The following is a 14,015-nucleotide window of genomic DNA, read 5'->3' as shown; positions in this document are numbered from 1 at the left end:
AGTCCGTACCTCGACCCCGCCCCCTCGGCGCGCATCCCTTTCTTCCACGCCCTGGATGGGGTGACAGGGACCGAGGACCCGGGCTGGGAGGAGGCGGGGCTGGTCCAGAAGGGACCTGCGCCACCCGAGTGGCCCCCGCTAGGGCCTCCAGAGGCTCCTGGGTCCTTCCCCAGCCCCCATCCCAGCACCTTCCTGGGCATCCTTCTCCCAGCCCTCAGCCTTCCCGGGCCGAGCCCCGTCCTCCCCACAGCCCCTTTCTCATTCCTGAGCCCCACCCCCACCCGCTCCATCCCCAGCCTGACCCTTTTCTTCTCCTTCTCCCTCATTTTCATCCCGCTTCCTCTCAATGCCCCCCTGCATCAGTCTGAGCCTCTGCCTCGTCTTTCCAGCCACTCCCTCCTTACTCCACCCCAACAGGCCAGCACTGTACCTCCCTTGATCCTCCGATCCTCTCCATCTCCTTTTCCTCATCCCCTTCCCCCACCATCTCCCTCTCCCACCATACTGCTCTCGCTTATTCATCCATTCATTCCCTCACTTAGCAGACATTGACTGAGACCGCCTCTGTGCAGGCCCCATGCTCCGGGCACAGAGTCAGCTCTCATCCTGCCTTGGGAAGCCTCATGGGCTGGAGGGGGACGGACCCTGAGGGTGAGACCCAGGATTGCAGGGACCTGGAGGAGGGAGATGCTATAGCCAAGTCTGGCAAATCCGTCTGGCCGCTGGTTAATTTATTCAGATTTTACCCAGCCCCTGCTGTGTGACTGGGCTGGCACTAGGCACTGGGGACCCAGAAAAGAATCAGGAACAATCCTGTCTTCGAACACCAACTCGGTGCCCAGCTCTGAGCTGGTGAGCTCAGCCTGGGGCCCTCCTCTGGGGGGCCAGTCATAGTCCAGTGAGAGAGATGAACTTGTCACCACCAGTGGCATCTCAGAATGATCAAAGCTGTGAAGGGAGAAGCTCAGGTCGAGGCATGGAGCCTGGGATGGGGTAACCTCAGGGGATGGAGAGAGTCCAGAAGAGATGCCAGGCGCAGCCTGAAGGGTCAGGGAGAACTTCCTGGAGGAGGACACATGTGAGTTGAGACCTGAGGGGTGGGAGGGAGGATGAATGAACCCAGGGAAAGGTGGGGCGAGTGTTCCAGGCTGAGGGAACAGCCTTTGCAAATGCATAGAAGGAAATGAGAAGAAGGTGGGTTTTTTGACTCTTAGAAGTTAAAGAGCTCTGAGAGTGGGGACAATGGAAAGAGATGGGACTGGAGAGGTAAATAGAAATCAGCTCAGGGAAGCCTCAAATATCAGACCAGAGAATTCAGACTTCATCATGAAGACAACAGGCAGTCATTGAAGGCCCAGGATCTATGGAGAAACAGAGCCAGATCAGTGTTTTGTGAAAATGATCCAGGCTGTTGCGGAAAAGCTGGTAGAGGGGAAAGGTTGGAAGCAGGAAGGCTGATGAGATGGGAGCTGTGATTGTCCAGACGGTGGTAGGAGGTGACTGTACGCTTGCAGGGTCTACGGAAGGGTTTTCAGCAGGGAGACATGGGACCAGCATGCTCTCCGTCCTGTTGCCCGCCCTGCCTCATGCCTGGCCCCTGCTCCCCCAGTCCCCCACCCCAGACCACACACGAAGAAGCAGGCCTGTCCTAAGCCCAGCCCTCACCTCCCCCGACCTTCCCTCCTGCTTCATGCTCAGGGAGGTGTGTGGTGTGTGGAGCGCCCGGGCCTCTGGGCCCGAGCTGCACTGCCAGATAACAATGCTCTCGTTGTCTCTTTGCTCCCATCTCTGGGGGCCTCTGATTCTTCTCTCTGCTCTACAGGCACGCAGCACTGACAGCCTGGATGGCCCAGGGGAGGGCTCAGTGCAGCCCCTACCCACTGCTGGGGGGCCCAGTGTGAAGGGGAAGCCTGGGAAGAGGTGAGGGTGAGGGAGGAAAGGGTTCAGCTTAGGAGCTGGGAAGGCTCAAGGAGCTGCTGGTGACATCCCCTGTCTCCCAGGCTCTCAGCTCCTCGAGGCCCCTTCCCCCGGCTGGCTGACTGTGCCCATTTCCACTATGAGAATGTCGACTTTGGCCACATTCAGGTATGGCGGCTTTGCACCCAGGAGGAAAGACAATATCCTACCCAACCTTGCAACGATATCAGCTGCTTTGCTTCAGAAACCTGTCCCTGTGACTGGCTGCTGCATGCATCTGAGCAGTAAGCAGCAAAAGTCGCAGGAGAGAGAGCAGATGGGGAGAGCTGCTCATTCATTCATCCGTTTGTTCTTTTATTCATTAAACAACTTTTGTTAGGTATATGCTCTGTGCCAGGGTCCTTTACTGTGGCCAGCACATCACCAGGCCCTGTCCTTGGGGAGGTCCATTAGGGGACACAAGCCCATCCCTAGTAGTGCCATCCCGGGGAGGTCAGGACTGGGACAAAAGTCCACCTGGGCCTTGCTTTCCCTCTTCAGCTCCTGCTGTCTCCAGACCGTGAAGGGCCCAGCCTCTCTGGAGAGAACGAGCTGGTGTTCGGGGTGCAGGTGACCTGTCAGGTGAGGCCATCCCGCCTCTCATCTAGCCTGAGAGACTGGCCACCATAGTCTTCAGCTCGGTGTCATGGGGCCCCTGCTCCCTCTGTCCCTCTGCTCCCACAGGGCCGTTCCTGGCCGGTTCTCCGGAGTTACGATGACTTTCGTTCCCTGGACGCCCACCTCCACCGGTGCATATTTGACCGAAGGTTCTCCTGCCTTCCAGAACTTCCCCCGCCCCCCGAGGGTGCCAGGGCTGCCCAGGTAACCTGCTTGTTGTCTCAGCCCCTGCCTCATGAGTGTGTCTTCATTCGCAGTGCGTGAAATCACCAAGGCAGGGAGACAAAGAAATATTTAAATACTGGTATGGCCCAAGTCCCAACCAATCTGAGTGAATGAAGAAGCCTTAGAAACGTAGTAGGCTTCTGCTACATTCCACTTTGATAAGTTTTAGGATCATGGGAGGTTCAGGGTCCCATGGGAGGGTCACCATGGCCATACCAACCAGGGCACTCAAGAGCCTGGCCCAGCCTATTATTCATTCATATGCCAATAGCTCAGTGCCTAACAGCTGAGCAGCACCCATGCGTTCAGGATGAACTTCAGCCCAGAGACGAGCTAGGACCGTGTGGGAGGGCAGTGGGCTCTCTCACTGCCACTCACAGAGGCCCACCCTGACAACCTGCCCCCAGATGCTGGTGCCACTGCTACTGCAGTACCTGGAGACGCTGTCAGGACTGGTGGATAGTAACCTCAACTGCGGGCCTGTGCTCACCTGGATGGAGGTGGGCCTGGGCAGAGGGCCTGGAGTTCAGAGTGGGCGAGGGGAATCTGAGGGGCAAGAACAAGCCTGGGAGTGCGTGTGGGCACAGAAAAGAAAGAAGCCAGAGTGGAGGAGGCATTGATATTTTAGTGTCTGTGTGGGCGCATGCCTGTGAGAGTATGTGTGAGTGTGTTAGCAGGTGTTCGGCTGTGAGGATACAAAGATTTAAATGTATGTCAATTAGAAATGGTTGGGCTGTAACTCACAGAACACCTGCCCAGGAGTGGCTTGAACCAGAGAGGTTTTTTGGTTTTGGTTTTGTTTTATAAGGGACAAGATCTTGCTCTGTCACTCAGGCTGGGTGCAGTGGTGCCATCATTGCTCACTGCAGCCTTTAACTCCTGGGCTTGAGCTATGCTCCCACGTCAACCTCTTGAGTAGCTAGAATGACAGACACATGTCATTCAGACATGTCACCATGCCCAGCTAATTTTTTATTTATTTCATTTATGTATTTATTTATTTATTTATTTTGAGACAGAATCTTGCTCTGTTGCCCAGGCTAGAGTGCAGTGGTACAGTCTTGGCTCACTGCAACCTCTGTCTCCCGGGTTCAAACAATTCTTCTGCCTCAGCCTCCAGAATAGCTGGGATTAGAGGCACCTGCCACCATGCCTGGATAATTTTTATATTTTTAGTAGAGACGGGGTTTCATCATGTTGGCCAGGAGGGTCTCAAACTCCTGACCTCAGGCGATCCGCCCTACTTGGCCTCCTAAAGTGCTGGGATAATAGGCGTGAGCCACTGTGCCCAGCCTCTGGCTAATTAAAAAAAAAATGTTTTGTAGAGACAGTTTTGCTGTGTTGGCCAGGCTGGTCTCAAACTCCTGGACTCAAGCAATACTCCAGCCTCAGCCTCCCAAAGTGCTGGGATTACAGGTGTGTGCCACCATGCCCAGCACAGAGAGTTTTTAGATGGTAACCATGCAGTATCTATCTGTTGTGGAGGATGAAGGTGCAGAGGTGGATGCGGAAGCTTTGGGTGGGAGAATCCTGGGATATGTGAGGGAAATAAAGGGGTTTGTCTTAGAGGTTTCCCTACCCACAAAGGGTGCCAAGGCTGCACCCCTACAAACAGGAATTTAGGTGTTTGACCAGTAGCTCTGAGTGACAGGAGGTCTTAGGTGGGGGACAGGCAGTAGCCTCACTGGGCTCGGAGCAGCCTGGTATGCCTGTACTAACACCATCTTCTGACCTCTCCTTGCCACATCCTGCTTCCATTTCAGCTGGACAATCACGGCCGGCGACTACTCCTCAGTGAGGAGGCGTCGCTCAATATCCCTGCAGTGGCGGCCGCCCACGTGATCAAACGGTACACGGCCCAGGCGCCAGATGAGCTGTCCTTTGAGGTGAGGCTGTGGGGAAGCAGACTCCAGCTGGGCTCCCCATGCCCCCTGCTCCTTCTGACCCTTCTCCTCCCGTCCACCCACTCCCAGGTGGGAGACATTGTCTCCGTGATCGACATGCCACCCACGGAGGATCGCAGCTGGTGGCGGGGCAAGCGAGGCTTCCAGGTGAGCTCCATTGGGTGTGGACAGGTGGGGCTAGGGCACCTGCCAATTGGGGTGGCGTAGCCACTGACCCTGACGTTCCTCAGGTTGGGTTCTTCCCCAGTGAATGTGTGGAACTCTTCACAGAGCGGCCAGGTCCAGGCTTGAAGGCCGGTAAGTGCCATGGACGGACGGGAGGGGTGGGGAGGGTGGGGGCTCGTGCATCCTTTGCCTTCCACCCCGTTGTCCGCCCCGCAGATGCCGATGGCACCCCATGTGGCATCCCGGCTCCCCAGGGTATCTCGTCTCTGACTTCAGGTAATAGAAATAGGCGGTCAGATCCCTGCCCCTGCCCCGCCAGGCCCCTGGTCGTGCTGACCCCACGTGACCTGCCTTTGCCCTTTGCCCCCACAGCTGTGCCTCGGCCTCGTGGGAAGCTGGCCGGCCTGCTCCGCACCTTCATGCGCTCTCGCCCTTCTCGGCAGCGGCTGCGGCAGCGGGGAATCCTGCGGCAGAGGGTGTTTGGCTGTGACCTTGGCGAGCACCTCAGCAACTCAGGCCAGGACGGTGAGGCCCGGGCCCACCTACCCACCCACCTGTCACGCCAGGGCTGCTGCCCACCCAGCCCTGACCCTGCTTTCTCCCAGTGCCCCAGGTGCTGCGCTGCTGCTCCGAGTTCATTGAGGCCCACGGGGTGGTGGATGGGATCTACCGGCTCTCAGGCGTGTCTTCCAACATCCAGAGGCTGCGGTGAGGGCCTAGAGGAGGGGAGGATCAGGCCATACAGAGGGAGCAGCAGGGCAAAGGGAACAGCGACAGGAGGCCGCTGCCAAGGAGTCCCCCTGCCAGCGCGCTGGGACTTCGTCTCAGGGTTTTGCCTTTTACTCTGATTGAAGGGGGATCCGCTGGGACTTTGCCTCAGGTTTTTGGCTTTTACTCTGAGTGAAGGTGGAACTGCTGGGACTTCGCCTCAGGTTTTTGGCTTTTACTCTGAGTGAAGGGGGAACCGCTGGGACTTCGCCTCAGGGTTTTGGCTTTTACTCTGAGTGAAGGGGGAACCGCAGGAGGCTCCAAGCCAGGGCGTGGTATAGAGGCGGGAAGGAGCCAGGCGAGAGGGGAGTGCTTGAAGCCTGCAGAGACTGAGAGGGGAGGCCGAGAAGGGGAGTCCAAGAGGGACGCAGGAGGTAGCAGTGGGTGGGAGATTTTACCACAGGCAATGGGGCCCTCCCAGAGAATTGGGAGCAGCGGGGTGCTGGGATTTTGTCCACATTTTCCAGTGCTCTCTTACGGTCAGGAGAATGGCAGCTGCGTGGTAGGAGCTGCTCACACTTTGGAGTCAGACAGTCCCAGGTAGCTGTGGGCCAAGGTGCCTCTGCCTGAGCCTCAGCATCCTCCTCTGCCACACAGGCTTGTTGGGGAGTTCAGTAAGGTTCTGCCTCTAAAAAGCCCAGTGTAGGACCTGGGGAAGAGGGTTCCATCCACCTGTGGGCACTTGCGATAGGGGCAGGAGGAGCACAGCCAGGTGAGCAAGCCCCCTCTGACCTGGATCTTCCTCCTCCTCCTCCTTGACGCGGTGGTCTCAGGCATGAGTTTGATAGCGAGAGGATCCCGGAGCTGTCTGGCCCTGCCTTTCTGCAGGACATCCACAGCGTGTCCTCCCTCTGCAAGCTCTACTTCCGAGAGCTGCCGAACCCCCTGCTTACCTACCAGCTCTACGGAAAGTTCAGTGTGAGTAAGGGAGCTGGCGGGATGGAGGGGCCGGGACGCCTCTGGCCCAGACCTCATCACGCCCACCATCTCAGGAGGCCATGTCAGTGCCTGGGGAGGAGGAGCGTCTGGTGCGGGTCCACGACGTCATCCAGCAGCTGCCCCCACCACATTACAGGTAAACCAGGAGGGGCGGGGCGGGACTCAGTGGGGTTCCAAGGGGGTTAAGGCTCAGGTGTCCCCCTCTGCTTTCACCCCTAGGACGCTGGAGTACCTCCTGAGGCACCTGGCCCGCATGGCAAGACACAGTGCCAACACCAGCATGCATGCCCGCAACCTGGCCATCGTCTGGGCACCCAACCTGCTACGGTGAGCTGCCTGCTCGCCCGCCTGCCCCTCAGCTCCCTCCCAGGGCAGCCCTCAGGTCTCTCCCCAAAACCACCCCAGGAACCTGCCCAGCTTTTCTCTTTTTCGTTCATTTGAAACATATCTATCAAATACCTCCCATGGACCCGGCCCCATCCCCAGCACTGGGGACACAGCACTGAGCATGGCCCTGTCCTTCTGGGACTCATATTCTCATGGAGGAGATGGAGCATGAACATCAACAGGAAAAACAGAATACAGTCTGACGTGCTGAGTGCGAGGAGAGAGGAGGAGGGAAAGCCGGTGTGCAGGGTTAGGGAAGAGTAAGGATTTTAGCAAGAGTGGCGGGAGGCTTCGGCAGGTCATCTGTGGCCAGCAACAGAGTAAGCCGGGAGGGCTTGATGATGACTGAGACAGGCATGATCTCTGTCCTGCAGGAGTTCACATTTTCCTGGGGGCATAGATACGTAAACAAAGCAGGTGGCACGTCAGAGGGCTGGCATAAGATAGATGAGGAAAAGTAAGAAAGGCCTGGGGTACAGAGAAGGGGGTGAGAAAGACTGCATTAAGAAGGCACCATTGGCTGGGCGTGGCGGCTCATGCCTGTAATCCTAGCACTTTGGAAGGCCAAGCCGGGCGGATTGCCTGAGCACAGGCGTTCAAGAGCAGCCTGTGCAACATGGCAAAACCCCGTCTCTACTAAAAATACAGGTGAGTGCCACCATGCCCAACTAAAACAATTAGCTGGGCATGGTGTTACGCACCTGTAATCTCAGCTGCTCGGGAGGCTGAGGCACGAGAATTGCTTGAACCTGAGAGGCGGAAGTTGCAGTTAGCAAGATGGCGCCATTGCACTCCAGCCTGGGCAACAGAACGAGACTCTGTCTCAAAAAAAAAAAAGCAAGCATTTGAGTTAAGACCTGCAGAGGATGAGGGAGGGGCCCAGGTGCACATCTGGGGAGCACCAGGCTGAGAGAATGGCAGGTGCAGACGTCTGGGCCTGTGCCAGTGCCTGGTGTGATGGAGGAGCCACAGGGAGGCTGGTGTGGCTGGAGCTGAATGAGTGAGGGGTTGAGGGAGAGGAAATGATGAGGTCAGAGATGTGACAGGAACCAGATAGAGGGGTGACTCAGGTCATGGGTCACAGTGAGGACTTTGCTTTTCTCCAGAGTCAGGTGCAGCCAGGGCAGGGCTCTGAGCCAGGCAGGTCCTAACAGGACTCAGGTGGTCCCAGGCTCCATCTGGCTGCAGGTGGGAACATACTTTGGGGCAGGGATGGGAGCAGGAGGCAAGGAGAAGGCTCTGGAACTTCCAGGCTGGAGGCTGGGCCAGGCGGGGGGCAGTGGAGGGAGTGACAGATTGATTGAAGGAGTTAAAGAGGGGGCTCCAAGATATTTGTCCTGAGCCGCAGGAAGAACTGCAGGGACTGAGAAGGGGAAGGCGGGAGGGGGCGGATCTGGGGGAAGGCTGAGAGCCCAGCTAGGCGTGATCAGTTTCAGAAGGTCAAAGGTGTTAAATAGTCACTGCCTCCCCTGGCTTCCCGAATTGCCCTGCCAGAACCTGCCAGCTGGGCTCAAGGCACCCAACCTCCCTCCTGCTCCTCCCAGGTCCATGGAGCTGGAGTCAGTGGGGATGGGTGGTGCGGCAGCCTTCCGGGAAGTCAGGGTGCAGTCGGTGGTGGTGGAGTTTCTGCTCACCCACGTGGATGTCCTGTTCAGCGACACCTTCACCTCTGCAGGCCTCGACCCTGCAGGTATGCTCTCCCACCCCGAGGACCTGGCTACTGCCCTCCACGGTCAGGGCTGCAGGGGAGGGCAGGTGGGCTCCCAGTCCCATCCCTACCCCACTGAAGCTGGGCCTCCCTCCCGGCTCCCTGAGGACCCCGCCCCGGCCTCTCCCTCCCCGCGCCCTTCTCATTTCAGCTCCTCCGCTCAGGATTCCCACCTCTTGGCCCGGATGCTGCTCTTTCTTCACCCCTTGTAGCTCCTGGGGGCGCTTGGGGCCATGGGTCCACCAGGGAGGAGGTGGGAGGTCCCCAGACTTGACCCCGTCCAGGCCCCACCCAGACTCCCCGCCCAGACTCCCCACCCTGCCCCGGACCCACCCAGACTCCCCGCCCTGCCCCGGACCCCAGCCCAGTCAGGACTCAGCACGTCGGAGGGCCCTCTGGCCCGAGGTAACTGAAGCCAGAGCCGCTGCCCTCGCTGGCTGCTGGGAGCTGCCTCCTCATCAGCTCGTCCTGCTCCACCCTCCTCCCACCTGCCTGCTGCCCCCGCCCGCTCCTGCCTGTTCCGTCCCGCCTTGCCAGCCCGGGTGGGCACGCTGCGGGGCCGGGGCTTGGGCTGTGGCGCTTGGCTTTGCCTGTGGCGTTAGGTGGCCTCAGAGCTGACAGCTCCTCCCTTTCCACACTCCCCAGGCCGCTGCCTGCTCCCCAGGCCCAAGTCCCTTGCGGGCAGCTGCCCCTCCACCCGCCTGCTGACGCTGGAGGAAGCCCAGGCACGCACCCAGGGCCGGCTGGGGACACCCACGGAGCCCACAACTCCCAAGGCCCCGGCCTCACCTGTGGAAAGGTGAGTGGGTTGCTGGATTCTAGGGGTGGCAAGGGGTAGGTGGAGGCCTGGTTCCTCAGATGGCCTCCCATTTCTCCTCCAAACCGCAGGAGGAAAGGGGAGAGAGGGGACAAACAGCGGAAGCCAGGGGGCAGCAGCTGGAAGACATTCTTTGCACTGGGCCGGGGCCCCAGTGTCCCTCGGAAGAAGCCCCTGCCCTGGCTGGGGGGCACCCGTGCCCCACCGCAGCCTTCAGGTGAGAGGCTGGGCCACGGGCTGGTGGGCATTGGTAGTCGCTGGAGTTCCCTCCTACCTCTCCTTCTCCTGCAGGTGGCAGACCCGACACCGTCACACTGAGATCTGCCAAGAGCGAGGAGTCTCTGTCATCGCAGGCCAGCGGGGCTGGTGAGCAAGCGGGGGCGAGTGGGGGTGCTACCTGTGCCCAAGTGGAGCCGGGAGGACATGGGGCCCTAGTTTGGCCTCTAAATTTTGTACTTAATGTTTTGGGGTCCTGGGGCTTTTAAAAAATTTAACCTGGTCTTTATGTACAATGAGTTGGATACAGTATCACCTTTGGTTCATCACACACTTAACTTACTCATTGTTCCATGACGGGCCCTTTAAAAGTCTTTATTATTCCTGCTTAACATTTTAAATAATATTATGGACATCCATGAACCCACCAGACAACACTAGAGTAGGCTGTTCCTTCTTCCCTTCAAGGTCCTCCCACCGGAGGCATCCTCTCCATTCCGAGGCCACCGTGCCCTTGCTCTCGGGGTTTGATCACACTGCTCACTCAGCTTGAGTCATTTTGGAAACTTTATTTAAAGAGCGTTGTAATGAAAGGGGCAGCACCCTGCAGGGGGAGCTGGGCTTTTTCCCCATCGCTACCTCGCAGCCCACAGCGCCCCTGGGTTCTGCCCTCTGGCCTCTTGGGGGGCTGCTTATCCACCACACCCAGCCATGGTTCTGCGGCTCTTCTGAGCCACTGCGCCGTCCTCACGCTCCTGGGGTACTGCTCTCTACATATCCAGGAGCAGAGGCGCTGTCCTGCAGGCTCGTCAGCCACGTGTGAGTCTCGTGCTTACAGCGTGTGGGGTGGCCACAGGGCCTTTGTGCGTGGGGCCAAAAGTGTCCTCTTCATGGTCTCCTTCACCATGAAACTGAACAGCTTTTCCTGGCTACGCGGCCACTGTGGTCCTTTCTGGGGAGGTGCCTCTTCATGTCCTTCCCCAGCTTTCTGTGGCGCTGTGCACACTATGCTCAGTGATGGTCTCACTGACTCCACCCCTTCAGGCCTCCAGAGGCTGCACAGGCTGAGGCGACCCCACTCCAGCAGCGACGCTTTCCCTGTGGGCCCAGCACCTGCGGGTTCCTGCGAGAGTCTGTCTTCGTCGTCGTCCTCATCCTCCGAGTCCTCCTCTTCATCCTCTGAGTCCTCAGGAGCTGGGCTGGGGGCACTCTCTGGGTCCCCCTCGCACCGTACCTCAGCCTGGCTAGATGATGGTGATGAGCTGGACTTCAGCCCACCACGCTGCCTGGAGGGACTCCGGGGGCTGGACTTTGATCCCTTAACATTTCGATGCAGCAGCCCCACCCCAGGGGATCCTGCACCTCCCGCCAGCCCGGCACCCCCCGCCCCTGCCTCTGCCTTCCCACCCAGGGTGACCCCCCAGGCCATCTCACCGCGAGGGACCACCAGCCCAGCCTCACCTGCTGCCCTGGACATCTCTGAACCTCTGGCTGTATCAGTGCCACCCGCTGTCCTAGAACTGCTGGGGGCTGGAGGAGCACCTGCCTCAGCCACCCCAACACCAGCTCTCAGCCCCAGCCGGACCCTGCGCCCACATCTCATCCCCCTGCTGCTGCGTGGGGCTGAGGCCCCACTGACTGACACCTGCCAGCAGGAAACGTGCAGCAAGCTTCGGGGAGCCCAGGGCCCACTCGGTGAGTCCTGCTCAGCCTTCCCACTCCTGCCCTCACTGATGCTGAGGGCCCGGACACAGCTGAATCCCTCTCTTCATTCATTTACATAGGTCCTGATACAGAGTCACCATTGCCACCCCCTCCCTTGCCTCTCCTGCGACCTGGGGGTGCCCCACCCCCACCCCCCAAGAACCCAGCACGCCTCATGGCCCTGGCCCTGGCTGAGCGGGCTCAGCAGGTGGCCGAGCAACAGAGCCAGCAGGAGTGCGGGGGCACCCCACCTGCTGCCCAATCCCCCTTCCACCGCTCACTGTCTCTGGAGGTGGGCAGGGAGCCACCAGGGACCTCAGGGAGTGTACCAGCCCCCAACTCCCTAGCCCACCCGGGTGCCTGGGTGCCAGGACCCCCACCCTACTTACCAAGGCAACAAAGTGATGGGAGCCTGCTGAGGAGCCAGCGGCCCATGGGGACCTCAAGGAGGGGACTCCGAGGCCCCACCCAGGTCAGTGCCCAGCTCAGAGCAGGTGGGGGGGGGTGCAGGGATGCGCCACAGGCAGCAGCCTAGTCCCCATGTTCTGTCCCCTCACAGGTTCCTGCCCCCAGCTGCTTCTCTTCAGCCCCCAGGGAGTGCCTGCCACCCTTCTTTGGGGTCCCCAAGCCAGGCTTGTACCCCTTGGGCCCCCCATCCTTCCAGCCCAGTTCCCCAGCCCCAGTCTGGAGGAGCTCCCTGGGCCCCCGTGCACCACTCGACAGGGGAGAGAACCTGTACTATGAGATCGGGGCAGGGGAGGGGTCCCCCTATTCTGGCCCCACCCGCTCCTGGAGTCCCTTTCGCTCCATGCCCGCTGACAGGCTCAATGCCTCATACGGCATGCTGGGCCAATCGCCCCCACTCCACAGGTCTCCCGACTTCCTGCTCAGCTACCCACCAGCTCCCTCCTGCTTTCCCCCCGACCACTTTGGCTACTCAGCCCCACAGCACCCTGCCCGGCGCCCCACCCAGCCCGAGCCCCTCTACGTCAACCTAGCCCTAGGGCCCAGGGGTCCCTCACCTGCCTCTTCCTCCTCCTCTTCCCCTCCTGCCCACCCCCGAAGCCGTTCAGATCCCGGTCCCCCAGTTCCCCGCCTTCCCCAGAAACAGCGGGCACCCTGGGGCCCCCGAACCCCTCACAGGGTGCCCAGTCCCTGGGGCCCCCCTGAGCCTCTCCTGCTCTACAGGGGAGCCCCGCCAGCCTACGGGAGGGGGGGTGAGCTCCACCGAGGGTCCTTGTACAGAAATGGAGGACAAAGAGGGGAGGGGGCTGGTCCCCCACCCCCTTACCCCACTCCCAGCTGGTCCCTCCACTCTGAGGGCCAGACCCGAAGCTACTGCTGAGAGCCAGCTGGGAGGGGCCGTCCTTCCTTCCCTTCACCCTCACTGGATCTTGGCCCAGCCAAATCCCTTGTTTTGTATTTTCTTGAGCTCTGACCCCTACCCCAGGTTTCTAACTTTGTAACTTGCTTCTGATGTGGGTTTCTAACCTGTAATCCCAGCTTCCCTATCCTGGGCTGACGGGTCTGCCCATCCCCCACCTCCCTCCATCCTGGGGGTCCTCGCACAAATATGGGGAGGGGGCGCTAGGCTGACCCCATCCTCCCCTCCCTCCAGGAGCCCCCAGCATGTCCTAACCTGTGCACGGGGGTGGGGGGGGGACAGTTCCTGCCCTTCTCTCCCCATGTGCCCCACTAAACCATCTGACAACATTAACGAATAAAATGGTGAAAATGTGGCTGCTGCTGTCGTGCTGGGGCCAAACTCAGTGAGTGAAGAGAGACGGAGGAGGTGCTCTATCATTCTACTTACTTTTGGGGAGGCACCAAGGCGGGAGGTCACTCCTGGGAAGCACTGAGAGGCGGCATCTCAGAGACGGAACCATGGGTACCCTGGGAGTCTGGGTCAGGTGTGGGGCTCACGCTGGGCTTTTCTCCGAGCTCACATCCTTTTTACAGCTCTGCCATGATCTCCTCCAGCAGGTCCATCCTGGGGAGCAGGGAGGCAAGGGTAGACCTAGGGTTACCTTGGGGATAAAGACGGGCCTCGGGGTCCTCCCATGCAAGGCCTCAGGTCTCACTTCTGCAGGCTGGGGAAAAGACCTCCTCCAGTCAGCTCAGCACCGGATGTCTGCAGGAGAGAAGGCTGCAGCTGCCACCTGCTAGCCATGGCGCTCCAGCGGACCTGGGATGGGGCACAGGCTGGGCTGGGGGTCCTCTGCTTAGCCTGCCCCTGTGGCCTTCCCTGCTGGCAGCCTTCCAGTGTGTGGGAAGCCTCCCTGTGGTTCAGCAGGCTGGGGGTGGACTCACAGGGCCGGGGGTCCAGCAGGGTAACCGTGTGTGTGCCCACAGCAGCCCCTGCAGGGTTGGAGTCTTGTCTGAGAGATTCCTCAAACTGCTCCGCAGAGCTCGGGGTCCCCAGCAGGGAGGCGGAGTCCTGGAGGCTGGAGTTGGAGTGCAGGGAATGACCCTGGGGGAAGCAGGGTTGGTCAAGAGTCACAGGTGAGAGAGGGGACAGCTGGGTGTCCCTGAAGTTCCCTGCTCAAAGGAAGGCAGCCAGGGAACTCGGGGTTGGTGACTACTGAAGGGCAGGCGGAGGGGGCCACAG

At 59.8% G+C, this 14,015-nt stretch overlaps 1 protein-coding gene across 1 annotated transcript; it reads left to right on the top strand.

The window, feature by feature from the left end:
- The first annotated feature begins 1,085 nt into the window (after positions 1–1,085).
- ARHGAP33 (Rho GTPase activating protein 33) lies at positions 1,086–13,146 on the top strand. Its single transcript, XM_012437700.3, has 21 exons — positions 1,086–1,920; positions 2,001–2,085; positions 2,458–2,538; positions 2,641–2,778; positions 3,207–3,299; positions 4,563–4,685; positions 4,773–4,850; positions 4,934–5,000; positions 5,085–5,144; positions 5,241–5,393; positions 5,474–5,576; positions 6,410–6,554; positions 6,629–6,711; positions 6,795–6,902; positions 8,507–8,652; positions 9,316–9,469; positions 9,559–9,704; positions 9,779–9,853; positions 10,748–11,398; positions 11,488–11,879; positions 11,967–13,146. Exons 1-21 carry the CDS (start codon positions 1,463–1,465, stop codon positions 12,750–12,752), a joined length of 4,125 nt encoding a protein of 1,374 aa, XP_012293123.2. The 5' UTR covers positions 1,086–1,462; the 3' UTR covers positions 12,753–13,146.
- The last annotated feature ends 869 nt before the right edge of the window (positions 13,147–14,015 follow it).

The sequence above is a fragment of the Aotus nancymaae genome, unplaced genomic scaffold, assembly GCF_030222135.1.
Source record: "Aotus nancymaae isolate 86718 unplaced genomic scaffold, 86718_ANA_hifiasm-v0.15.2.pri h1tg000028l, whole genome shotgun sequence".
NCBI classification, from domain to species: domain Eukaryota; kingdom Metazoa; phylum Chordata; class Mammalia; order Primates; family Aotidae; genus Aotus; species Aotus nancymaae.
Note: the sequence above shows the minus strand (reverse complement) of the source record. Positions and strands in the feature narration are given on the sequence as shown.

Excerpts from the sequence above, each read along its gene's own strand:
- ARHGAP33 (XM_012437700.3), top strand. The coding sequence starts at position 1,463 with ATGGGAGCTGTGATTGTCCAGACGGTGGTAGGAGGTGACTGTACGCTT. Across the intron at positions 3,300-4,562 it reads CTGTGCTCACCTGGATGGAG|CTGGACAATCACGGCCGGCG; the intron begins GTGGGCCTGGGC and ends CTTCCATTTCAG. Across the intron at positions 9,854-10,747 it reads ATCGCAGGCCAGCGGGGCTG|GCCTCCAGAGGCTGCACAGG; the intron begins GTGAGCAAGCGG and ends CCACCCCTTCAG.